Below are 24,832 nucleotides of genomic sequence, written 5' to 3' on the forward strand. Positions count from 1 at the left end.
GAAATTAGGTGTTGCTGGCGTACGGGTCCGTGCAGCAGCATCATTGACAAGCCAACTCCGTTGCTATGTTTTCTGAATTAATTTTACATTCCGTAATCAGCACATTATTAGCGAGAGCTGGCTCGCCAGAAATCGATATTGAACGCGAAATGCAGAGCTGACAAATAACGAATTATCCAGTCAGTTATTTTTTTTAAACTCGTCAAGTTGACAAAACGTCCTGTTTCGATATGGTAACTAGCTGGTCTGTACGTTAGCAAGCAAAGATAGCTACTTTAGCCTGTTCTGCCACAATGGTGACTGATATTCTCTGAAATATTTGAAATAAAAAAATGTATTTTTTTTTGTCGTGTCAGTGAATGACAGATTGCAATAGCGTATGTGGTTATCTGATACGTAAAATACCTAACTAACGTTTCCATGCGATGTCAAATCTGGCCGGCGTCAGCAACGCTGCACTGCAATGGTTCAGGCGTCAGCAACGCTGCTCTGCAATGGTTTCAGGCGTCAGCAACGCTGCTCTGCAATGGTTTCAGGCGTCAGCAACGCTGCTCTGCAATGGTTTCAGGCGTCAGCAACGCCTGGGCACAGGAAGATCTTTGCATAACGACAGTCTTAATTCATTATTTTGTAACCTTAGCTAGCTAACATCGGTATGGCCTAACTAGGCAGCCTGTCATGCCAGTAGAACCCGTTTCACTTTTTACTAATTTTCTAACGTTAATCAGTCACTGCAAGTGATTTCAAATACGGATTGTTCAATTATTGAACTGGAATCAAACTAGTTAATTAATTCAATGTAACGTTATATCCTATGTGCCCGCTCAGACTGTGGCGGAAGCTCTGTCTAAACGCAAGTACCACTCGCAAGCGATACAGTTTTGGAAAAAAATATGGAACGTAACTTTGATATCCGTGAAAAATAATTTTCTAAACACAAAAAGGTTAAATAACTATAGACTTTATGGCTAGCATTTCTACACGGCCATATTTCCATTTTACATCGCTTGTTTACAAAGTCGGCGACTACCTGTGCTAATTAGCTATCGGCATCTCTGAACACCTGTGTGTAACGGAAGGATGCCACAAACATATTGTAACTGAAAAATGGTCAACTTTCAACTGTGTAAAGTAAGTGTATATTTTTCATTTCTGAAAGTGTGACATGAAAGTAGAGGGCTTTGCTTCTAGAACCGTACTTCAGTTGAGAATCTATTCACGTTTAATTCCTTGGACTAATGGAGTAGACTTCTTTAGTATATTATTGGGCTCAATCAAGCATTCTGATTAACAGTTGTCACGGCTAACTTAGTTCTGATCAGTAAGCTGAGATAAGGCGTGGATTTGGCAACGAGAGCATACAGGTCGCAGTGGTGGGTGGTATATGGGGCTTTGGTGACAAAACGGATGGCACTGTGATAGACTACATCTAATTTGCTGAGTAGTGTTGGAGACTATTTTGTAAATTACATTGCCGAAGTCAAGGATCAGTAGGATCGTCAGTTTTATGAGGGTATGTTTGGTGGCATGAGTGAAGGAGGCTTTGTTGCGAAATAGGAAGCTGATTCTATATTTAATTTTGGATTGGAGATGCTTAATGTGAGCATGGAAGGAGAGTTTACAGTCTAGCCAGACACCTAGGTATTTATAGTTGTCCACATATTCTAAGTCAGAACCGTCCAGAGTAGTGATGCTAGTCGGGCGGGCAGGTGCCGGCAGCGATCGGTTGAAAAGCATGCATTTAGTTTTACTAGCATTTAAGAGCAGTTGGAGGGCACGGAAGGAGTGTTGTATGCCATTGAAGCTTGTCTGGAGGTTTAGCACAGTCTCAAAAGGGCCAGAAGTATACAGAATTGTGTCGTCTGCATAGAGGTGGATCAGGGAATCACCAGCAGCAAGCGCGACATCATTGATATATACAGGGAAAAGAGTTGGCCTGAGAATTGAACCCTGTGGCACCCCCATAGAGACTGCCAGAGGTCCGGACAACAGGCTCTCCGATTTGACACACTGAACTCTATATGAGAAGTAGTTGGTGAACCAGGCGAGGCAGTCATTTTAGAAGCCAAGGCCATTGAGTCTGCCGATAAGAATGCGGTGATTGAAAGAGTCAAAAGCCTTGGCCAGGTCGATGAAGACTGCTGCAGAGTACTGTTTTTTATCAATGGCGGTTATGATATTGTTTAGGACCTTGAGCGTGACTGAGGTGCTCACATGGCCAGCTCCTAAACTAGATTGCATAGGGGAGAATGTACGGTGGTTTTTGTAATGGTCTGTGATCTGTTTGTTAACTTGGCTTTTGAAGACTTTAGAAAGGCGGGGCAGGGTGGATAGAGGTATTTAACAGTTTGGTCCTAGAGTGTGTCCCCCTTTGAAGAAGGGGATGACCGCGGCAGCTTTCCAATCTTTAGAGATATCAGACGATACGAAAGAGAGTTTGAACAGGCTAGTAATAGGGGTTGCAACAATTGCGGTGGATTATTTTAGAAAGAGAGGGTCCAGACTGTCTAGCCCACCTGATTTATAGGGGTCCAGATTGTGCCAGCTCTTTCAAAACATCAGCTATCTGGATTTGGGTGAAGGAGAAGCGGGGGGGGGGGGGGGGGGGCTTGGGCAAGTTGCTGCGGGGGGTACAGAGTTGTTGGCCGAGGTAGAAGGTAGCCAGGTGGAAAGCATGGCCAGCCGTAGAAAAATGCTTACTGAAATTCTCGATTATCTCCAATTTATCGGTGGTGACAATGTTTCCTAGCCTCAGTGCAGTGGGCAGTTGGGAGGAGGTGCTCTTATTCTTCATGGACTTTACATTTTGGAATTTGTGCTACAGGATGCAAATTTCTGTTTGAAAAAGTTAGCCTTTGTTGTGTATATTTGTTGCATATCGCGGGGGCTATTTGATGCTAATACAGTAGGCCACATATTTGGACAAGTTAGCTGGCAAACTCATTGATCCTGCACTAGCTGGAGAGGCAGAATTGTTCACTTCTTACTGTGATGAGAGTATTGGCATATACAGTGCATTCAGACCCCTTGAATTTTACTACATTTTATGTTACAGCCTTATTCTAAAATTGATTAATTTGTTTCCCCCCCTCAATCTATACACAATACCCCATAATGACAAGGCAAAAACAAGTTTAGAAATGTTAGCAAATGTAAATAATAATTTATAATTTTATACATAAGTATTCAGAATCTTTACTTTGACGTACCTTTGGCAGCAATTACAGATTAGCGTCTTCTTGAGTTTGACACAACAAATTTGGCACACCTGTATTGGGATTTTCTCCCAATACCTCTGTAGATCCTCTCAAGTTTGGTCAGGTTGGATGGGGAGCATTCCTGCACAGCTATTTTCAGTTCTCTCCAGAGTTGTTTGATTGGGTTCAAGTCCGGGCTCTGGCTGGGCCACTCAAGGACATTCAGAGACTTGTCCCGAAGCCACTGCTGCATTGTTTTGGCTGTGTGCTTAGGGTCGTTGTCCTGTTGGACATCTCACCTCTCTTCCCTCTCCTTTTTGAATCCAGGCTGCAACCGAACTCTGAGCCATGTCGTCACGCTTGTTGCTTCGGCAGCAGCTGATGCGAGAACAAGCCCAGGAGCAAGAGAGACAGGAGGCCCAGGAGCAGGCCTCTGTGGCTCAGCTCAGGGCAACTGACTCCACCCCTGCTGTCGCTGTCACTCTGCCCCCAATAGCTGCTCGCCCTCTTTCCGCACAGGTGCCCGTGGAGGTTTTGAAGGTGAGGCTCCACTTCTAAAGGCTTCTCCAGAGGAACTACACCAGCATGGCTTGCTACACCATTAAATTGCTGCGTATAACCTCCATACTAAGTTGTCATTCTCTGTTCGCTGTTTGACTGACATGTTCTATATTTTCAATCTGATAGGTGCAGACCCACCTGGAGAACCCCACCAAGTTTCACATCCAGCAGTCTCAGAGGCAGCAGGTGAAGCAGCATCTCTCTGCCACCCTCTGCAATAAGGTGGCAATTCAGACCCTGGGTGTGTCTCCCCTGGCCCTGTCTAGCTCTGCCCCTGAGATGGATCCCATAGCCCGCAGTGTTCCCAACAGCTCCATGGCTTCACACAACCTGGGATCCAACAAAGAGGAGGTATGTCCCATGTGGTTCAGTTGGTAGAGCTTTTGTGTTCGATTCCCACGGGGGAGCAGTATGAAAAATGTATGCACTCACTACTGTAAGTCACTCTGGATAAGTACGGCTGCTAAATGTCTAAAATGCAAATGTATGTAGTATGACTGAAGACCATTACACTGCAATACACCACTCACATTGGCTTGCAAGAAACATTATATAGCATATTACTTTCTCATGTGTTTTTGTTCTACCTTATGTTATGTTTAGTGCTACATTGATATTGATTACTGCATTGTTGGGTTTGGAACTTGCAAGAAAGGCAAAGTGTGGCGACTTTGAAGAATCTCAAATATAAAATATATTTCTATTTTTTTAAACACTTTTTTTGTTTACTACATGATTCCATTTGTGTTATTTCATAGTTGTGATATCTTCACTACTATTCTACAATGTAGAAAACAAATAAAGAAAAACCCTCCGAACCCTCAACTTTTGACTGGTACTGTATTTTCAATGAAAGTTTAGGCTAAATGTCTAGACTGCTGGTCACTTATTTCTTAATTACTTTTTTGTTTGTTCTGTTGTGACATGCTTGAGGTCTCACAACTAGGATGCATGCCTTTGTTATCTTGCCCTTGTTGGCTTGGTGTCACAGTCTTCTGTTAAATACTACACTGGCAGCTTAATGATATCTGCACCTCTCTTACACACACGCCTTTGCTTTGAAATCATGCTTCATAAGGGCAAGATAATGACTTGATTTGTGTCAGTGTTCCTCCCCTACATGTTTCAAATAAATAATTGAATATATGTAAATTCAAGCTGGCCTTTAACGTTTCATATTTAAAATATATATATATATATATATATATATATATATATATATATTTTTTTTAAATTTATTTTTAAATTTAAACTTTATTTAACCAGGTAGGCCAGTTGAGAACAAGTTCTCATTTACAACTGAGACCTGTCCAAGATAAAGCAAAGCAGTGCGACAGAAACAACAAAACAGAGTTACACATGGAATAAACAAGCGTACAGTCAATAATACAGTAGGAAAAAAAGAAAGTCTATATACAGTGTGTGTAAATGGCGTGAGGAGGTAAGGCAATAAATAGGCCATATTAGCAAAGTAATTACAATTTAGCAGATTAACACCAGAGTGATAGATGAGCAGATGATGGTTTGTAAGTAGTGATACTGGTGTGCAAAAGAGCAGCAAAGTAAATAAAAACAATATGGGGATGAGGTAGGTAGATTGGGTGGGCTATTTACAGATGGACAATGTACAGCGCAACGATTGGTTAGCTGCTCAGATAGTTGATGAGGGATGAGTTAGTGAGGGAAATGTAAGTCTCAGAAGTCTCTTTTATTGGGTGTTCTATGAAGCTGATAAGTTATTCTATGTATTGATTGGGTGTCTGTGTATCTTTCCAGATAGATGGTGTAATTGATGATATCATCAGCCTTGAATCAAGTTTCAGTGACGATTTCATGACATGAATTGAATTGGGGCTACAGCTGCCTAGTACAGTATGTGGAAATGTGTATTTATCAGTGTTTTTGTCCATTGCACTTGGGCTAATCCAATCATTCAGTGAAATGCAATTAACAACCAGCCTGTCATTCTTGGAATTATCTTGCTATATCTGTTGTCTTTGTTGATATTCTCAAACTGGAATTCGGTGGTGCTGTAGGAGTAAACATACACTTCTGGCACTTCACTAGGACTCGTCAAGCCAGTGTTGTCTGGGTGGGGTAGCAACCAGGAGAGAGGAGAGTAGGACAAAGCATGCAGGGCATGGCAGCGTGTGAAGTTGGAATGGTGGACAATGTAAAGAAGGTTCTGAAAATTCTGCAACTATTTTAACAGTCAAGTTGTTATAGGGAAAGGGTTGAAGAGATTGCGCCCGGCATCAGAAAATTAGGATTTTGGTTTTGCTTCAGGAGCATGGGGGGAAAAAAGCGAGAACATTGAGGTAAATCAATCGTGTTGTAAGGTAGCAAAATGGCATTGTTAAGGAGAATGGACATTTAGCCATTTCTCTCACATTTATCAGGATTTATAGCCTACCTCAACACTTATTAGATTTGTTTGTTTCAAATGCGCTAATGCTTTTGGATAACTGTTAATCGAAGGTTCTACAAGGTTATTAGGCCTATACGAAATTGCGATGACTTGCTAGAAGTTATGTTCTTTATAAGCCAACCAACCTGTGATATAGTAATTTAGTATCCTTGTAGGTCAAATATAGTACAGTAATACAATATGGTGTAGCTTATACATGTTCTATTTCTACCAGGATAGTTCTTACAAGAGATGTTAGTACATAAACATGTTATTTTAATTTTATTTTTAAAAAAATACAGGGAACAGTGCACAGTAAATGTTTCAGTAAAAGTGTCGGTTTTTGCCAGCCGGCTAATTTTCAACCGCAGTCCCTGGGCAGGTTATTAAAAGCAATAACAATACAGACAAACAGTGAGCACATGCAGAGCAACATAGGACAAGCAACACATAGCACGCAGACAGCAACATAACACATAAAGCAACAAAACAAAATACAGAAAAGCAGCAAGTAGTTTCCACACCTCACAAGCTACAGACAACATAAAGATTTTTTTAAATTAGATTTTTTGGGAATATAGGGTGTTGAACTACCATTATCCTTTTGTTTTGACAGTTATGATACTTAAATAGTATAGTATAGTATAGTATTCTGGTACACAAAGGATAAGAAAATGTAATACAATACAAAATGTGAATTAATTAATTTTAGTTTAATTCGTTTCCTCAAGAAGCTCATCCAGGTTGTTAGTATTCAACATTGTTTGCTTTGTTGTTAATGCAGGGGTTTCCCTGTTTCTTACAGCTCCCCTGGAACCTCCTGGAAGTTAACCATAGTCCTGGAATGGCAGCACCTACCCACACTGTCAGCAACTCCTGCCCTGTGGATCTAACCAATATTAAAAGGGAATACTCTGGTATAGTCTTTTTCCTTTACTAGGCCCCTGATCCTTATTTTATATAGCTCTGGAGATGAGCATGTTTGTTTGGATTATACACTTCTTATGTAATGTCCTAAGTAACTTTCCATTTTATTGAGAGGGGAAGGTTCAATTGTAACTTGTATAAATAGTAAGATAATTGGTTTTTAGATTGCACGGCAGCACCTCCAAAGTATATGTTATGTTTAAGATGCAGATAACAAAGCTCGGGTGAAAGAGAGACAGAAGAAAGACAACCATAACCTCAGTGAGTCAAAGCTTTTTACTCACTTCTGTATTGTTCTTACCCCACTATGATGCTAGCCAACTCTTGTTCCTCTTGGAGTGGCAGTGAGTTTAATTTCTCAATCTCTTTGTCTACAAATCTCTCTGTTTCTCTTGACAGTTGAGAGGAAGCGGAGGTTTAACATCAATGACCGCATAACAGAGCTGGGGTCCATAATACCCCATTCAAGGGACTCGTGAGTTTGTCATTCTTTAATTCTTATTCAGGACATTTACTTTGGATGAATTAATCAGTTGTGCTATTGACACAAAATAATTATAGGAAATCTCAATTACAGTTATTATTTTGGCCATGAAAAGCAATATTCAATTTGGAACAGATTTGATATTCCTCTTTAACAACCTTCTCTCATGGCTGTAGGGAGTTGCGCTGGAATAAGGGCACCATTCTGAAGGCCTCAGTGGACTACATCAGGAAGCTGCAGAAGGAGCAGCAGAGAGCCAAGGAGGTAGAGATGCGTCAGAAGAAGCTGGAACATGCTAACCACTGCTTGATGCTGCGCATCCAGGTCAGTTTTTGGAGAAAAAAGTAAGAAATGCTATCATAAAATGTATTTAGTGATTGCTACTAATGTTCCCTTATTTCTGTTATTGTTATTTTGTGAAGGAGTTGGAAGTGCAGGCTCAGCTTCATGGACTCTCCAGCCCGATGTCCTATGGTCTGAGTTCAGACCCCTCCTTCCTCCAGCAGCAGCACCTTCAGCAGGGAGGTCATATACTTGGGCCCAGAACTGGAGTAGCCTGCTCCCAAACCTTTCTCAGCCTGGGTGATGCAGCCATGGCACAACCCATCCCTACCTCCTTCCTCTCTCCACCCTCCTCTGACTCCCCTGCGGGTGTGACCATAGGCAGCCCCCTCGACCTGGGCAGTCTGCGCTTTGCCGAGCTGGATGACCCCTCCAATGCTGGGCTGTTCCCAGGCGTGGGGTTGGGGGACATTGTCATGGATGAGGGGTGCACACGGTCCCCTGAGAGGGTGGACCCACTGTTTTTTGTGTCACCAGGTGCCTCAAAGACCAGCAGTCGTAGGAGCAGCTTCAGCATGGAGGAGGACTTGTAAAGGGTCTTATTAGCGTCAAGCTGATCGAGAGAGAAGGGATTTAGGGAATGAGAGGGCTAGGGAAGGAGGAGGAGCACAGGAAAATAAGAGCCCCCAGTTAAAACACTGCAAATGGCACTGGACTCTGCTTTAAAACAAACAGCCAATCGTTTAACTAAACAGGACTTTGATCTGAATCATGCATCAGTACAAAATAAATGACAATCCTTTCCTCTCTTACCAAGTTAATATCGGTCCCTGATCTTAGAAAAAGAAAAAAGCTTTTCGGTACATGAATCAATAGTAATGCAATCATTTTCAAATAGAAAATAGTAAAATTAGTTTTTGGATATGGACTATGGACATTGATTTTTGTTCTGTTTCTTGCAAGCCTCAACTCAACCAAGAGTTCCCTGTAGAGAAATTAAAGAGGAAATAGTGGTGGTTTAATCAAGTACGTTATTGGTCCTTATAGAGCGTATACTTTGTGCACTTTGCAACTTTTGTGAGAGCAATGAGGTTCTTGTATCTATTTAGTGAAACTGGCATGAACTACATAACGGGTGTGCTATTGAATTGAGATATTTTTTAACTGACTTGAATCAGGATTTGTTAGCTTAAAGTCTGTCTATTTTTACACATCTCAGAAGGTTTGTCTAAAAAAACATATTTGATAACCTGTAAAAAAAAAAAAAATCTAGATTTACTGTATCTTTCATTTACTTTCAAAACATGTTGTTGTGACTTTTTCTGTTGTCTATGCATTTACTTTTAACGCTTTTGTCTGTTGAATGGTTGTACAGCTGGCCAGTAACTCAACTAACAATGACCAAGAGAAGGAGAGAAGTAAAACAAAAGCTACTGCAGCTAGTTAGCCAAAGCAGGTCACCTTTCACAGAATGGTAATATATTTAAGTCATAATATGGGTGTGTTATATATTGTTATATAGTAAATGGACGTATAGCTTTAACGTATGTTAATCTCTGAAACACTGCATGCTACATGTGTGTTTGTGTTGCAAAAACATGTACTGGGTTGTGTGCAGTAATCTATTTCTGAGATGGTCATTTGTGATGATATGATAATGTTGAATAAGATTTATATAGCTGGTTTCCAAGGCCAAGTCACATAGACTTGGCCTCTAACTCTTTTTTTACATGTTTTATTTTTTTACCTTTATTTAACTAGGCAAGTCAGTTAAGAACAAATTCTTATTTTCAATGACGGCCTAAGAACAGTGCCTGTTCAGATTTGAACTTGAACCTTTAAGTTACTAGTCCAACGCTCTAACCACTAGGCTACCCTGCCGCTACTTCCACTACCTTTTCCTTAGTCCTCTAATCTGAAAATGTGTATGGTCATGGGACTGTCTAACATTCCCCATGTTTTTCCCAGAGACTGAAATCTGTATATGGTTATCACTCCTCTAGCCTTCATACTCTTTCTTTAATTTGTATTGACAAGTTTTTCAAAGAAAAGTACATTCATTACCTGTATATGTTTAGGAATTTGTTTCCATGTCTGTTTTATCTATTGCCATTGATGCTTCCCAGATGCTTGTCATTCTTGAAACAATTGTGCCTTTCCTCCATGTCAAGGAAGATCCCTGCAGTGTACTCTCCTAACGCAGGCTTTTTTTTCTGGAGATGAAAATGTTTGAGACAAACAATGCAATATCTGTCTGATTATCTGTTTCTAATGCAAGTTGTAGTGTTTGTTTGTGTCAATTAATCCCTTAAAAGATGGGTTGCCAACTGGCGATTTGACACACAATTTAATTTTTTCATTCATTGTCTGTGACTTGAATGTAGCTGTGGTTTGATATGAGATCCTATAATTTGAATCATTTAGAAAAAATATATATTTTTGTTCTGATTTTCAGTTATGGTTCTGCTTTTACTGGAATGCAAACCTCTAACAGCCTTAAAGGGAATATATTGTTGTTGGACACTTTTATATTTGAATGTGTATTGAATTACTAGCTTTTTCTATGCTCAGATAAGTAACCTGTCTAAATCTACACTATTGTCTGGTGTGTTTGTTTATTTTAAACTAAATAAAAATCAGGAAAAAACATTTCCCTATGTTGAATGCTTTTCACTGCAGTGATGCAATTACAGTTTCATGCTTGGTCTATTTAATCACGATATTTCACAATGGAAAAAGGGTTTTCAGAGTGCATTGTGTCTCTATGGTTGGGCTTCATTGTTCCAAATATGCTTTTCTTGCATACCCTCTGCTTTCTCAGACTGGCCCTTGGATTTGGAATGTATTCAATGGGTAAAAGCAATATGGTAGTGTTGTGGTTCCTCCTAGCTTTGCAGGAGCTTTGTACTGGATTTTCGCAGATTGCATGACAGAGCTAGGAGGCTTAAAGCTTCATTTCCCCCCAACTACTGTAATAAAATTAAGGTGGGGAGTGTACAGTGTAATCACCTAAAAATATACATATTCAATACATGAGTGCAATTGTCCAGAGAGAGTGTTTCTGTTGATTCATTTGAATGACTTAATGGCTTTTATTCCATTATAAATATTTTTTTCTTGAATATCAAGGATAGCAACACAAATTGTATGTAAATTCTGTAAATGTAAACTTCTGAATATCAAACCATACTGTAAATGTGCCCTATCCTGACAATATTTTACATGAGTAGAATTCATACAGTCGATTGTCCATAATATTACCATCCTTCTATTAACATTTTATTTTTGCTTGTCCTTTCAAATGCTGATGCCTTCCTTGCTGCCAAGAACTCCAGATAATTTACCACACCCCCACCTCACTCACCACTTTGCTCTGAAGTAAATGTACATTTGTATATGAGCAGATTTATGGTTTAGTTAATCACTACTCTCAATTAACTATACTTAGAGTGCAGTGGTACCCTCTCTTTCAACAGTCTCACTCCCTATCAGCAATAAAGTATCACCGAGTTGTCTGTATGTGGTTAGCTCTCTTTCACCTTGTGGTCCACCTTGAGTCATTGGTTAGAAAAACATGTTGCCAGTGCAGAATTAGAAATGCAAAGAACCAAGTAGACTTTGTCAGTTCCCCCAAGATCTAAATTAAATGTCATTACAGCAGATTCATTTCTGTCCTTTGAGTTTGGCCCTACACCATCTCTACAATCTCTGACTCTTGACAGTGTTCATAATCGTTTGACACTAACCAGGTTAGTGGAAGAGCATTTGTAAGATCTCCATGCCTAGATCCACACACTCTGTGGCTTGCATGCAGATATCACAGACACAGCACTCAAAACCTGAAACAACACACGGGCAGCAGTGGGCATCCAGACACCCACAGCAGGCACAGTGATGGGTCATGTCCAGCAAAGGTTCCAGGGAATCAGGCTGACAGCAGCACACTGGAGCAAAGGGAGGAACACAGGGATGAGGCACAGGCATGGCATCCTTTCCCCGTGGCCAGTAAACAGTCCCAAGGCTGAGAGAAAAGACATGCCAAGAGAATGGAGGCACACAGGTCTAAGGATGTGAAAAGACAGGAAGCAGGGAAACATGGATTGGAAGGCATTTGTAAAGAGGAAAGTACAAAACTATAAATGCAAAACTACATTTAAATCTGGAAGTAATTTGTTTCTTCACGTTCAGAAAAGGCTCTCACCATCTCCATCCACTTGGTTAATCTGGACAGCAGAGGTTTTGTAGCTGCTCTTCCTTATTGAAGTGGGTGGCGGTCTCATTTGGTATGATGGGCAATGCTTTGAGGTGGTCAACTGTGGGGAAATGGGCTGTGGTTGTTCTTTTGCCACAGACCATTGTTGTGCTTCATTTGTCTTGTCCGTTAGTAAGGTACTATGGATGTTCTGGTGGTGAAATTCAGAATTCTCATCAATTGGAGGTTCTGAATATGATATGAAATTAGATTGATAAATAAGTGGTTACACTTTCAGCTAATGCAATGTCATCTTGTACAACATTCTTGTGTACAGATTGCTTCAATCTTCATTCAACGTGATACCTAATCTTGTTGTCAGTAATGTAGAATGAATAGGTAGCAGGCAGGAACTCTCATTGGCAGAAACATCAGTCAAAGATGGTTGACTGTCCTCATGGTGAAAGTGCTGTCCTCTGTCAAAGATGCTGTAATTTGGAAGAAAATACCATGTTACAACGTGCAATATTAGTTTCCTGGGTGAGGGGAAGAAAACATAACACATAGCTATGAGAATACATAGCATCCCCCAGATAATGTTGAACATTCACTTTGAAAGACTAGCTGTCTGAAGCACATGAAGTACCTGTGTGGTCCACTGTCGATCCATTGGAAGCATTTTGTGCACTTAGATTGTGTATTACATAGCAGGACTGTGATCTCTCTGAATTCACCTCTCCAGACTCCCAGTTCCCATCCATGGCATCAGTTAAGAAACATTCGGTGTCTCCAAAGCAGCACAATCAATTTGAAATCTAAAAGGCAACAAAGAGACAAAGGATATTTCAGCCATTCACTAAATGGGTTCAGTCAGCAGTTTTAAGTACTTTCACTTAAAATCAGGACCTGGGGGAAATGTACAGATATGCAAGAAATAGCATGGTTATTAATCTATTATTAATCTCTATTTTGGAAAAGACATCTGGATACTGGCCGGGGTGAGGAAATGTTAACATCCTAATGAAAGTACAGGAGCACACCATTTTCAGCAAGGGTTTTGAGAGGTTTGTAATTATAGGAATTGACCTATACATCTGCACAACCCCCTTCACTGGCCAGGAGTCCCTTTGAGGTACCAGTCTTGACCAGCAGGCCCAGGATATATGGGCCTGATCAGCCTGCAAACTTAACCCATGCATATCACGTATTTTAAACATACTTAAAAAATGAATATACAAAATACTTGTTTTTGCTTTGACTACAAGGAACGAGTGTAGAATCCACATCACATTCAGAAGCAATTCAATGTTCATGTTTCTCAAGACACATAATGTCAAATTATATTAAATTAAATATTGAAAATGGTATGGGTTTGATCAAATGCATAGCAAATATGTTTTACTTATTGTGAATCTATTTCTAAATTGATTGAGAGTAATTAATTTGTACAGGACAGCAGTATCACACACAGTATCATGCACAGTATCATACATACAATTAATTGTACTAATAGATAAATAAAAACTTTGCAATGTAGCCACCATAATTACATATTATGTAATAAACTAAATGTACTTACATTAGAAGCTTGAGCTTGGAGAGAAGCTCTCTGGCATTGTAGTTGAAAGTGGATATAGCCTACTGTACTAACAACCTAAACAACATTGTGGACTACCTATCCCCTCCCCCTCATGCTCCCCTCCCTTATGTCTGTGTTTGTGTGTGTGTGTGTGTGTGTGTGTGTGTGTGTGTGTGTGTGTGTGTGTGTGTGTGTGTGTGTGTGTGTGTGTGTGTGTGTGTGTGTGTGTGTGTGTGGTGGGGAGAGAGAGAGAGAGAGAGAGAGAGATAGAGAAAAGAGATGGGGGTGTTCTTGACTGATGAGATAAAATGAGAGATGAGTTGAGGTGAGATTAGAGACTAATATGTCTGGATACTCGATTCAGAAACAATAACTATGTGGGATGTATTGCTGTTATCTTAAATCTAACCAAGTCAACAAGGTGAAACGTTTCATATTTGGAATGCACCCCATTTAGTGACGTCTTGATGATAGACGCCAACCAAGATATCCTGCAGTCACGGCAACTGGGGAATGCTGGGAACGAGGAGAGGGTAAGCAGAGCGCATACGGGTGGACAATCAGGCAGAAAGTGGTAGAATATGTACTGGGGGACAGAGAGAAAGGGCTGGCAATTGCATTGAGGAACCTTCCTCCGTGGCTATTTTCAAAACCAAGTGTAGATGTGGACATGATTGAGGGCAGGAGAGAATGGGGTGAGGACGTGAGACGGTGTGTGGAGAGATATATAGATACTTGGTTTTATTCGTTTTTAAATATATATACAGATTGGATCCAATCAATGGAAGGATGGGGGCAGGGGTAAATATCACAGATTTCAATGTTAGAGTATAGAAGCGGTTAACTGATTATGTGTCAGTGTATGCAGCAGAGTTGATGGCCATTATTATAAGTTTGAGATGGGTGGAGGAGGTGAAACCACTCAGAGTGGTGATCTGCTCTGATTCAGCTGCAGTGTTGAGTAGTGTGAAGTCAGGCAGGTTGATAGGGGAGATTTGCTTGTGGAGATGATGGTGCTGTTCATGGGATTGGAGAGGATGGTGGTCAGCTTTTGTTGGGTTCCCGCCCATGTGGGTGTGGAGGGTAATGAGAAGGCTGATGTGGGGGCTATAAATGCTATGAGGAGAGAAGGGGTAGATTTTCAAGTCCCGCTGGGCCGCAGGGAAGTTAAGTCCCTGATCCGGGCAAAAAGGCTTGATTTTTGGCAAAGGAAGTGGGATGCTAGTTGTAAGGGGAGGCAATTTTATCACGTGCATAGGTCAGTGAAGGAAAAGGTGGGGAATATTGGACGTAGGAGAGAGGAAGTTGTGTGGAGTATACTACAGTTTGAGTTTATAAATGTTTGAATGTCGTTGGGGATGAAAGGGAGACATGAAACAGGTCTGTGTGATGAGTGTTTAGTGGAGGAAATGGTGGAGCATGTGTTGATATCTAGTGAATTGTATGACGTAGATAGGGAGAGATTGTGTGAAAGGGTTGGAGAGGCTAGATGGTGTTGGGGTTTGTGGGGGAGGGAAGTGGGGTCTAGGGCTCTATTTCACGTGGCGGTGTATGCACCTTGATATTTGGATGCGATCCGCCAACTCAATCCCAAAGAAGAAGAAGAAGAAAGCCCACTCCATCCATTCTATTGTTTTTTCCCTTCTCACGTGTAATTGGGTTATATGAGATTCCCTGTGAGAGCCTTTGTGCCCAAACCAATGCATTGTTATTCATGTAAATTATTAGCCAGGGTGAGTTATTCAGACCCCTTATTCTTTGTTATGTTACAGCCTTATTCTAAAATTGATTAAATAAATTGTTTCCTCATCAATCTACACACAATACCCCATAATGACAAAGCGCAAACAGGTTTTTATACGTTTTCTGGAAATTTATTCAAAATAAAAACAGAAATACCTTATTTACATAAGTATTTAGACTCTTTGTTATGAGCCTCAAAATTGAGCTCAGGTGCATCCTGTTTCCATTGATCATCCTTGAGATGTTTCTACAACTTGATTGGAGTCCACCTGTGGTACATTCAATTGATTGGACCTGATTTGGAAAGGCACACACCTGTCTATATAAGTTCCCACAGTTCACAGTGCATGTCAGAGCAAAAACCAAGTCATGAAGTCGAAGGAATTGTCGAGGCACAAATCTGGGGAAGGGTACCGAACATTTGTACAGCATTGAAAGTCCCAAAGAACACAGTGGCCTCCATCATTATTACATGGAAGAAGTAAGTAACTCTTCCTAGAGCTGGCCGCCCAGCTAAACTGAGTAATCGGGGGAGAAGGACCTTGGTCAGGGAGGTGACCAAGAACCTGATGGTCACTCTGACAGAGCTCTGGAGTTCCTCTGTGAAAATCTATGCACACACTATACATAGATTTTCCTATTGTGTTATTGACTGTACGTTTGTTTGTGTAACTCTGTTGTTTTTGTCGCACTGCTTTGCTTTATCTTGGCCAGGTCGCAGTTGTAAATGAGAACTTGTTCTCAACTGGCCTACCTGGTTAAATAAAGGTTAAATAAAAATTAAATAGAAAAAGATGGGAGAACCTTTCAAAGGACAACCATCTCTGCAGCTCTCCACCAATCAGGCCTTTATGGTAGAGAGGCCAGATGGAAGCCACAGCTCGCTTGGAGTTTGCCAAAAGGCACCTAAAGAATCTCAGACCAAAAGATTCTCTGGCCTGAAGAAACCAAGATTGAACTCTTTGGCCTGAATCCCAAGCGTCACGTCTGGAGAACCTGTCACGGTCCCTATGGTGAAGCATGGTGGTGGCATGTCAGGATCGAGGGAAAGATGAACGGAGCAAAGTACAGACAGATCCTCAAAGAAAACCTGCTCCAGAACGCTCAGGACCTCAGACTGACACGAAGGTTCACCTTCCAACAGGACAATGACCCTAAGCACACAGCCAAGATTATACAGGAGTGGCTTCGGGACAAGTCTCTGAATGTCCTCGAGTGGCCCAGCCAGAGCCCCGGACTTGAACCCGATCGAACATCTCTGGAGAGACCTGAGAAAAGCTGTGCAGCGAGGCTTCCCATCCAACCTGACAGAGCTTTAAAGGATCTGCAGAAAAGAATGTAAGAAACTCCCAAAATACAGGTGTGCCAAGCTTGTAGCATCATACCCAAGGAGACTCGAGGCTGTAATCGCTGCCAAATGTACTTCAACAAAGTACTGAGTAATGTGTCTGAATACTTATGTAAATGTGATATTTAAGTTTTTTTTATTTTATAGATTTGCTAAAATATCTAAACGTTTTTTGCTTCGTCATTATGGGGTATTGTGTGTAGATTGATGAGGAAAAAGTATATTTGATCCATTTTAGAATAAGGCTGTAACGTAACAAAATGTCAAGAGGTCTGACTACTTTCCGAATGCACTGTATGTACAAATTACAATAATGCAATAGCAGAGCATAAGATAGTATCCACATCAATGTTACACTGTTATTGTTATGAAATGTTATATTACAATGTTATTTATTGTTATTAGTGATATTCCACTCAAATTGTATATTCCAATGAATCTTTTGTTTATGAATTAAAAACAACTGTTGATAACCTTTTGCTCCTGAATGTCATTTTAAAGATTGCTGGGATTTAAAATCTTGCATTATTCACATACTTAGTGCAATTGTACATAATGGACTGTATGTAAAAGGATCAACAAAGAAAGAACAAAGAAAATTCATATTAAGTTAAAAATAGTGACTTTATATCAACTCTCCTCTAGAATTAGCCAATAACAAAAAAAAATCTGTATTCTTACAACTCTATCATAGGTTTGTAAAACTGTAATCCCTGGCCTTTATTTTATGTACTTGAACTTTTGAAAGTAAATTCTTGGGATTGTTTTTCTTTTTTCACTTTTAATGTTATTTTATGTTTATTTACGTGTAGTAATATCCTATGTTTTCACATGAGAAGTGATTGCTTTTGGTAAAAATGCTTTATGGATTCCTGGGGCTGGTGCTAGAAAAATTCCGAAGTGTGCACGGGGGTTGGGAAAGGAGGTGACTGCTGGTGACTATTGGAGCTGCAAGTAGTGCGGACGAAATGGTGGATATTGAGAAAAAGTTGGTGAAGCAACAGCTGTGCTGGACTGCGAACAATATGGGTGTCAATTCTGATTATATGGAGCGGGGAGATGATGGTCAAGGACCGGAATGGTAGGTAGTGGAAAGACATAGGAAGAAGAGAGATCATGATACAGAAAGCAATGGGACGTCTAGTAAAGAAATCATAAAGAGGGCCATGGTAGGAAGCAATAGTAATGATGTGTTGGAGTGGAAAGTGGTGATAGTGTTTGATAAAACCACAGGGCTTACTTACACCCTATCTAAATAACTAATGCCCTAGAGAAAGAGGTAGGTGAAGTAGAAATTAGCTTGGTTCATTGGAAATGGTTAATTGTTAGCCAGGCTCAGCAAGAGAAGATTCTGAAAATGGAAAACGCTTAATGGGAAAAAGATTAAAAGCCATGTCCCTGGTGCTTATGCTAGGTTGAGGGGAGTCATCACTGGGGTCCTAATATCTATGCCTATAGATGATATTAAAGAAAATGTGAAGGGAGGAAGAGTGATGGAGGTCAAAAGGTTGATCAGCAGGAAAGAAGGTCAAAGTTAAAGCCTCAATGCTGCTGAGGTTTGAGAAGGTTATGCCTGGGGAATTACAGATAGGAATCCTTAGTCTCAATGTTTGAGAATTTGTCCCATATGCACTGCAGTGTTTAAAATGCCCAAGAAAGGGATGTGTAGCTGTTCAATTTAAAGGAAGGAAAAGTCGTGCCAAGTGTGCAGGAGCACATGATTACTGTGAATGAGGGAGCAATGTGAAGTTTAAGTGTTGTAATTGTGGGAGGGAACATCCACCAAACTGCATTTGGTGGATGCCAGGTGCAGAGAGAGGCAAGAGAGGCTCAGATATATAAAATTAGTCATGATGTATCAATACAGAGGCTGTAAAACAGATTGGTGGAACTACAGTGTGGAATGATGGCGCTGCTATGGCTGCTCTAGTAGTAAGTGGACCTAATGTCGGGGCTGGTGTTTCTGCTGGCCCTGGCATGGTTTCGAGGCCTCTTCAGGAATTTTGCGCTCATGAATGTGTGGTGTCAAAGGACGCTTTGGTAATTAATAAAGTTGACTTCATAGCTTTTATTGGTAAGGTTACCAATACGACTCGGGGGATTTATTTGTTTTGTTATTTTCATGGTCGTACAGAATTGGGCAGATCATTAGTAATCGTACATTCCAACACAGTAGGTGGCGGCATGCAATTAAACGATTGCTTGTGGACCGCCATGATAGCATAGAATACATCTTTAAAGAAGAAGAATGTTTGGTCCAACATCCGAGTTCAGCCGATTATTTGATTTCCGGCGTCGTCAACACAGATTGCGACCCTGAGCAGTTATTTAGCTAGGTACTATCGTTGAAGTTTGATCGAGGATTGCAAATACATCACAAATGGTACCGTTAGTTAGCTAAATTAATGCAAATACATGCGTTTTGGTTTGTGTGAATTTCATGGTTAGTTGCCTAACATAGCAATTGTCTAGATTAGTGTCTTCGCATTTGCTAAACCGGCTAATGCTAGCCAACACTTTTAGCAAGCTAACGGTAGCTAGCCAGTCGCAATGGAAATGCAACAGCTTGCCGACTCTTTTCAGACTTTTAGCTTGTTACCGTTTGTTAGTTAAGCATTCGCTATCTGTTTTATGTCTCAGGGTATAGCTAGCGAAGTAGCCATCTGGAATAGCGAGATATAGCTAGCGAAGTTGCCATCTGGAATGCGAAATCATTTTTTTTTAAACCAACAATAGATTGTATAGTTTGGGCAGACTAGTATGTCCGACTCGACGTAGAATAGACCGTAGTATAATAACTTTAGATATTAATGTTTGCCATCCGATTAGTTGTTTTCGACATAATAATAATTATATTATATATATATATAATTATAATAATAATAATGATGATTAGCCGATCAGATCGAACCTCCAGCCGCATAACGTTACCGAAGTACTGTAACTAGCTTGTACTCTGGAGATCGAGCCTACAGTCCATTGAAATCATGGTACATTTATTTTCAACCAACCTTTATTTGGCTATACTTACACTGGCGTGTCCAGTTCCATGGGTAACTCCAAAAGCTAGAGAATATTAAATCCACTATTTTGTATCGAGTTAGAAATGGCTTGTTGCATGTGTGTACATCTGTGTTTGGGTTGTATGCGAGATATCCGACAGCTAAAATGCTGAGGGAACTCCGTGCAAAAAGTGGATTTAATATTTTAATGAATATTCTCTGGTTATGAGTTCCATCTGCAAATGGAAACATATGTCTAAGACAGTGCCTAACAAATCGAGAATGAAAAAAGTATCGACAAGTAAAGGATGGTTGAAAATAAAACTGCTATGCTTTCAATGGATCCTCGGATCGACCTCCAATACAAGCAATATTCGTTATGGCGCTGTAGGTTGTCTGATTGGCTAGATGATGATTATCTTCCAGGACAGTGAAGTGTCAGACTTTGAGCCCGCACCAGGGCTTGAGAGCAGTATGGAGGGCGAGAATGCACCAGTGTACTGCATTTGTCGAAAACCTGACATCAATTGCTTCATGATGTGAGTTTTATCAGATGATCATAACAGCAACACCTTCAACACAAGTAATCATAACATGACCTTGAAATGTTACATAACCTTAATTTCATGGGGCTCATATCTGTGTTTTTCTTGTAGTGGTTGTGACAACTGTAATGAGTGGTTTCATGGTAACTGCATCAATCTCACAGAGAAGATGGCCAAAGCTATCAGGCAGTGGTACTGCCTGCGATGCCGAGGTGAGGTTTTTGTTTCCCATTCACTATCATCCACATGGGTATCAGTCACATGTGCTTACTAACCTTACATGATGTCTGTTGCTTTTGATTAGACAAAAACCCATCATTGGAGATAAAATACCGTCCAAAGAAGAGCCGTGAAAAGGAGGCAGAGGGCCAGAGAGAGCCAGAGAGAAAATTTGAAAGACAAAACAGCACTCCAGATTATAAATCTGAAAGGCGCCGTGGATCAAAGGTTCGTTATTTTACATCTAAATGTTATGTCCCCATTTTCCTTCAATGTATATCTAAAATTGTGTGTCTTTGGAACTATTCTGTTGGCAAACATATCTTTGTCTCTTGTTTGTCTCAGGTTAAGCGCTCTGCTCGTATGTGTGGAGAGTGCGAGCCCTGCTTGAGGACTGAGGACTGCGCCACATGCGACTTCTGCAAGGACATGAAGAAATTTGGGGGTCCCAACAAAATAAGACAGAAGTGTCGATTTAGGCAGTGTGACGTCCGAGCCAGGGTGAGTTCCTAATGAGACTAAGCCATCACTTTTTTTTGCTTACATCTTTTGAAGGGTGTAGTCTTGCAAACTGTGACACAATGCTGCTTATTCTCTGCAGAAAATGTTGCGTGTGAAGGATGAAGAGTTTAATTTGCGTGAAAGGCGGGATAATTCCTACCACCGGAGAAGACGATATTCAGACGACTACGATAGTGAGGCAGAACTCTATGAAAAGTACAAGGCAGCGGGATATGACGACAACATGGTATTGCAGTAGATGAGAAATATGGCTGAAGATTCTATCAATAACTATTTGAAATAAATTCAAAATACAGATCCTTATTATTGTCCTACTGTTGATCTTACACTCCCATATCCACTTGTTCTTTAGCTTGAATAGCACTTTTTCAAGTATTTTGAATGTTTATCTTATTGTTTCTGTTCAACCCAGCCATGGCTCAGTGATGAGGATGACGGGCCTCCATTCAGCCCTGTCCTGCGAAAGAAAGCTGTGAAGGTCAAGCATGTGAAGAGACGGGAAAATAAATTTGACAAGAAAGTAAGCAAACTTTACTTTTACATCTGGCAGGCACACAATGATTACTGTTAATTTTTATCCATGCAGTTGCAGTCCACATCTACCAAATATTTGAAGCTTTTAACTTTTTTTTATTGCATCATGGGAATATTACTGTTGTGACAAAATACATCAAAGTACAGTGATTTTACATGTGTGCATTGCGATTTGTTTTTGTTGATGCACATCAGAAAGAGTCACGGCGGCACAAACAGAAACAGAAGCACAAGGACAAAGTCAGGCACAGTGATAGGGGCGATGCCAGGGATGGAGGAGGGCAGCGACAGTGCCTCGGGCCCAGCTGTGTGGAAGCTGCACGAGCCAACTCAAAATACTGCTCAGAAGAATGTGGCATGAAGCTGGCTACCAAGTAAGCACACAAACACACACACATGCAACTGTAAGAAAATCAATCAAATGTAAAATAAATTTTGTCTCTAGCCGGCTCTATGAGATACTCCCTCAACGTATCCAGCAGTGGCAGCAGAGCCCCTGCATCGCTGAGGAGCAGGGCAAGAAGCAACTGGAGCGGATCCGACGGGATCAGCAGAATGCACGCATGCGTCTCACTGACATGGAGAAACGCTTCCACGAGCTGGAGGGAATCATTGCTAAGGCCAAGCAGCAGGTAGTCCAGCAGGATGAGGAGGTGAGTCACTTCAGTATTTTTTTATTGGCCACTGCGGTATTTATCCAGTGGGGTCAGAGCTCTTCGACTAGAGAAATGTTTTGCCGTTCCAAGCCTGCGCTCAAATCTTTCAGCGGCCTCCTGGGTGAAACATTGGTTTGACGTGTCTTTCTTTTGGTTCTCGTTTCAGACGAATGAAGGGGACAATGAAGAAACAGACCTGATGATTTTCTGTGTGTCCTGCAGTCACCCTATCAACCCAAAGGTGGCACTGCGACATATGGAGAGATGCTATGCTAAGGTGAGCCTGTCAATGTTGAGCCAACATTCTTTTTATCCAGCCTATCAATCAACCCCAAAAATTATTTCGCGTATCCTTCAACACCTTCCCTCTAACTCAGTTAGCGTAGTGCCACAGGGTTTCAGACTGCAGCCATTTTCTTGCACGCGGTAAACTGGAGATTTCCTATTTAGCGTCTCTGATCTTGGTTGTGAGTTTGTGGTATACATCCAGAGTGCAGTAGCTGATAAGTGTCTGCAACATCCTATATGGGAGAGGATGAAATGTACAGAATTAAACTTAATATAGAGTACTAGCAATACGAATATAAGTTGCAGATATTTACTCCTTCCTAAAGGACACAGTATAACATTCTTGTTTTCTCTCTCTTTTGCATTGACAGTATGAGAGCCAGACATCTTTCGGTTCAATGTACCCAACAAAGATAGAAGGGTAAGAGTTTAGCACTTTGAATGGGTTTGCTGGAAGTGATCAATTGTTGCTTGCTTTTCTGTTTCCATATTGTTTCACCACAGTAGTCTGTATACTTTTTGTTCTCAGAGCAACAAGACTCTTCTGCGATGTGTACAACCCCCAGAGCAAGACCTACTGCAAGAGGCTTCAGGTTTTGTGCCCAGAACATTCCAGGGACCCAAAGGTCAGTGATGATTGGCGAGTCAAATGCCCAAAAACTTTGCCATAAAGCACACTAATTGTCCTGCTGTTTGACTTATGATGTATAATCTTGGCTTCGCTTGCCCTTCTCTTGTGTTGTGGTTAGGTCCCAGGGGATGAGGTGTGCGGCTGTCCTCTGGTTCGTAATGTGTTTGAGGCAACAGGCGAATACTGCAGGGTTTCTAAACGCAAATGTAATAAGCACTACAACTGGGAGAAGCTCAGGAGAGCTGAGGTGGACCTGGAGCGTGTCAGAGTGGTTAGTAGTGGAATGCACCACATCCATCGATTATTTTGGGCCACTTCTCCAGGGTTGAGGTGAATTCCATTGGCATTCCTGTAGATTCGAATCAGAAAGATACCAGAATTCCCGTTCATGATTTTAGCTAACATGAAAATCAATTGACTAAGACCCTGGTTATAACAAACATTATTGACCTTCATAAATGGTAGTTCATATGATCTATGAAAGGGAATTGTAAAGGACCGAGTACACAGTTGATTTCAGACTTTTGCTATTTTAATCCTTACTCCTTGCTTTTCTCCCAAAATGTCTTTGTAAACAGTGGTACAAGCTGGATGAGCTCTTTGAGCAGGAGCGCAACGTCAGGACTGCTATGACCAACAGGGCAGGTCTACTTGCTCTCATGCTGCACCAAACCATTCAGCACGACCCCCTGACAACGGATCTCCGTTGCAACAAGGACAGATAGCCGGCTGCATCTTCATGTTATTTCTGAGTGGCATTTTCGTACATCTTTGTTAGAGATTTATAGTATCTTTTTGCAGAGACTTTGGATTTTAAGACCTTTGCTGATGTTGAAAAACTGAATATTTGAATGGTAAATGAATATTTTCCTTGTGTCCAGCACTATTGAGGTCTTGTCACTTCTGGTATCTTGCTAATTATAGTCCAAAAATAAAGACTGTGATCAAGCTCTCCTGCAAATGGAAAAACCTTGGTCAAGCCATCTGCGCTGTAGAATCTGTGTGTGTGCATGCACTCACATTATGGTATAGCTGACCCCATTTAGTTGACTGGTCAATTGTTTGTTTGGTAGATTGAATTAGTCGAGCAGTAGCAAAAAAATAATTTCATGGGGCACGAATCAGACCGGTGTCTTGTACACGTCTGAGTGGACTGCTCCATTGTGGAGGACGTGGGGATGGCACAGTCCATGAAATGTGCTACTGAAATTATATTCGGTTATATTACATAAGAACAATGGTGCAACGCTAATAGCAATTATAATATTAAACAAATGCGCTTTCTCTAGTGTTGAATAGTGGCGCTGTTCACGGTTCAGAAAAATGTCAGTGTGCTCTTGAATTGGCACCTTTTCCTAGACCATGTTGCTATGTGCATAATAGCAGTCAACCAGCATACTGGTGTTGAGAAAAATACAGTGGAGGCAGCAGCAGAATGAGATGAGAACAGCCCTTGGCTTATTGTCGAAGAAAAGTGAGGGGAAAGGGAACCCCAACTTAATTAGATCTGCTCAACAGTCTTAACTGTTGAATATGCCTGGCTTCATATATCTACAAAAATAAAACAGATCCTGCTTCTGTTGCCTGTTTGAGTGTTTAATAGCCTACTGATTCAGTGAGCACCAAGCCTCACAATTACATGTCAAGTAAACAATTTGACAAATTCAACTGTTTTTAATCTTTGCTTTGCTGTAATAAAGGCTTTACACTTTTCA

General features: G+C 40.9%; 3 protein-coding genes across 4 annotated transcripts; 2 read left to right on the plus strand and 1 right to left on the minus strand.

The window, feature by feature from the left end:
• On the plus strand, positions 1–10,507 carry tfe3b (transcription factor binding to IGHM enhancer 3b). Its single transcript, XM_021569749.3, has 8 exons — positions 1–1,131; positions 3,525–3,737; positions 3,885–4,109; positions 6,971–7,082; positions 7,297–7,353; positions 7,492–7,567; positions 7,753–7,900; positions 7,999–10,507. Exons 2-8 carry the CDS (start codon positions 3,546–3,548, stop codon positions 8,449–8,451), a joined length of 1,263 nt encoding a protein of 420 aa, XP_021425424.3. The 5' UTR covers positions 1–1,131; positions 3,525–3,545; the 3' UTR covers positions 8,452–10,507.
• A 1,027-nt stretch (positions 10,508–11,534) lies between these two features.
• Positions 11,535–11,996, minus strand: LOC149976096 (myoD family inhibitor domain-containing protein 2). The gene is made up of 2 exons (XM_090206094.1): positions 11,808–11,996; positions 11,535–11,776 (listed from the first exon to the last, which is right to left on the minus strand). The coding sequence occupies exons 1-2, from the start codon at positions 11,967–11,969 to the stop codon at positions 11,609–11,611; spliced, it is 330 nt and encodes a 109-aa protein (XP_090062220.1). The 5' UTR covers positions 11,970–11,996; the 3' UTR covers positions 11,535–11,608.
• A 6,949-nt stretch (positions 11,997–18,945) lies between these two features.
• On the plus strand, positions 18,946–24,832 carry cxxc1b (CXXC finger protein 1b). Of its 2 annotated transcripts, none has more exons than XM_021569751.3 (14): positions 18,946–19,103; positions 20,149–20,261; positions 20,379–20,479; positions 20,572–20,714; positions 20,832–20,987; positions 21,088–21,234; positions 21,421–21,528; positions 21,738–21,916; positions 21,988–22,195; positions 22,365–22,475; positions 22,858–22,907; positions 23,016–23,112; positions 23,236–23,388; positions 23,696–24,832. In XM_021569751.3, exons 1-14 carry the CDS (start codon positions 19,101–19,103, stop codon positions 23,840–23,842), a joined length of 1,716 nt encoding a protein of 571 aa, XP_021425426.1. In that variant the 5' UTR covers positions 18,946–19,100; the 3' UTR covers positions 23,843–24,832. The 2 variants fall into 2 exon arrangements, with proteins under 2 accessions (XP_021425426.1, XP_021425427.1); XM_021569752.3 differs by having other exon boundaries at positions 18,979–19,710.

Source organism: Oncorhynchus mykiss, chromosome 17 (genome assembly GCF_057628025.1).
Source record: "Oncorhynchus mykiss isolate SJ-2025 chromosome 17, ASM5762802v1, whole genome shotgun sequence".
Taxonomy (NCBI): domain Eukaryota; kingdom Metazoa; phylum Chordata; class Actinopteri; order Salmoniformes; family Salmonidae; genus Oncorhynchus; species Oncorhynchus mykiss.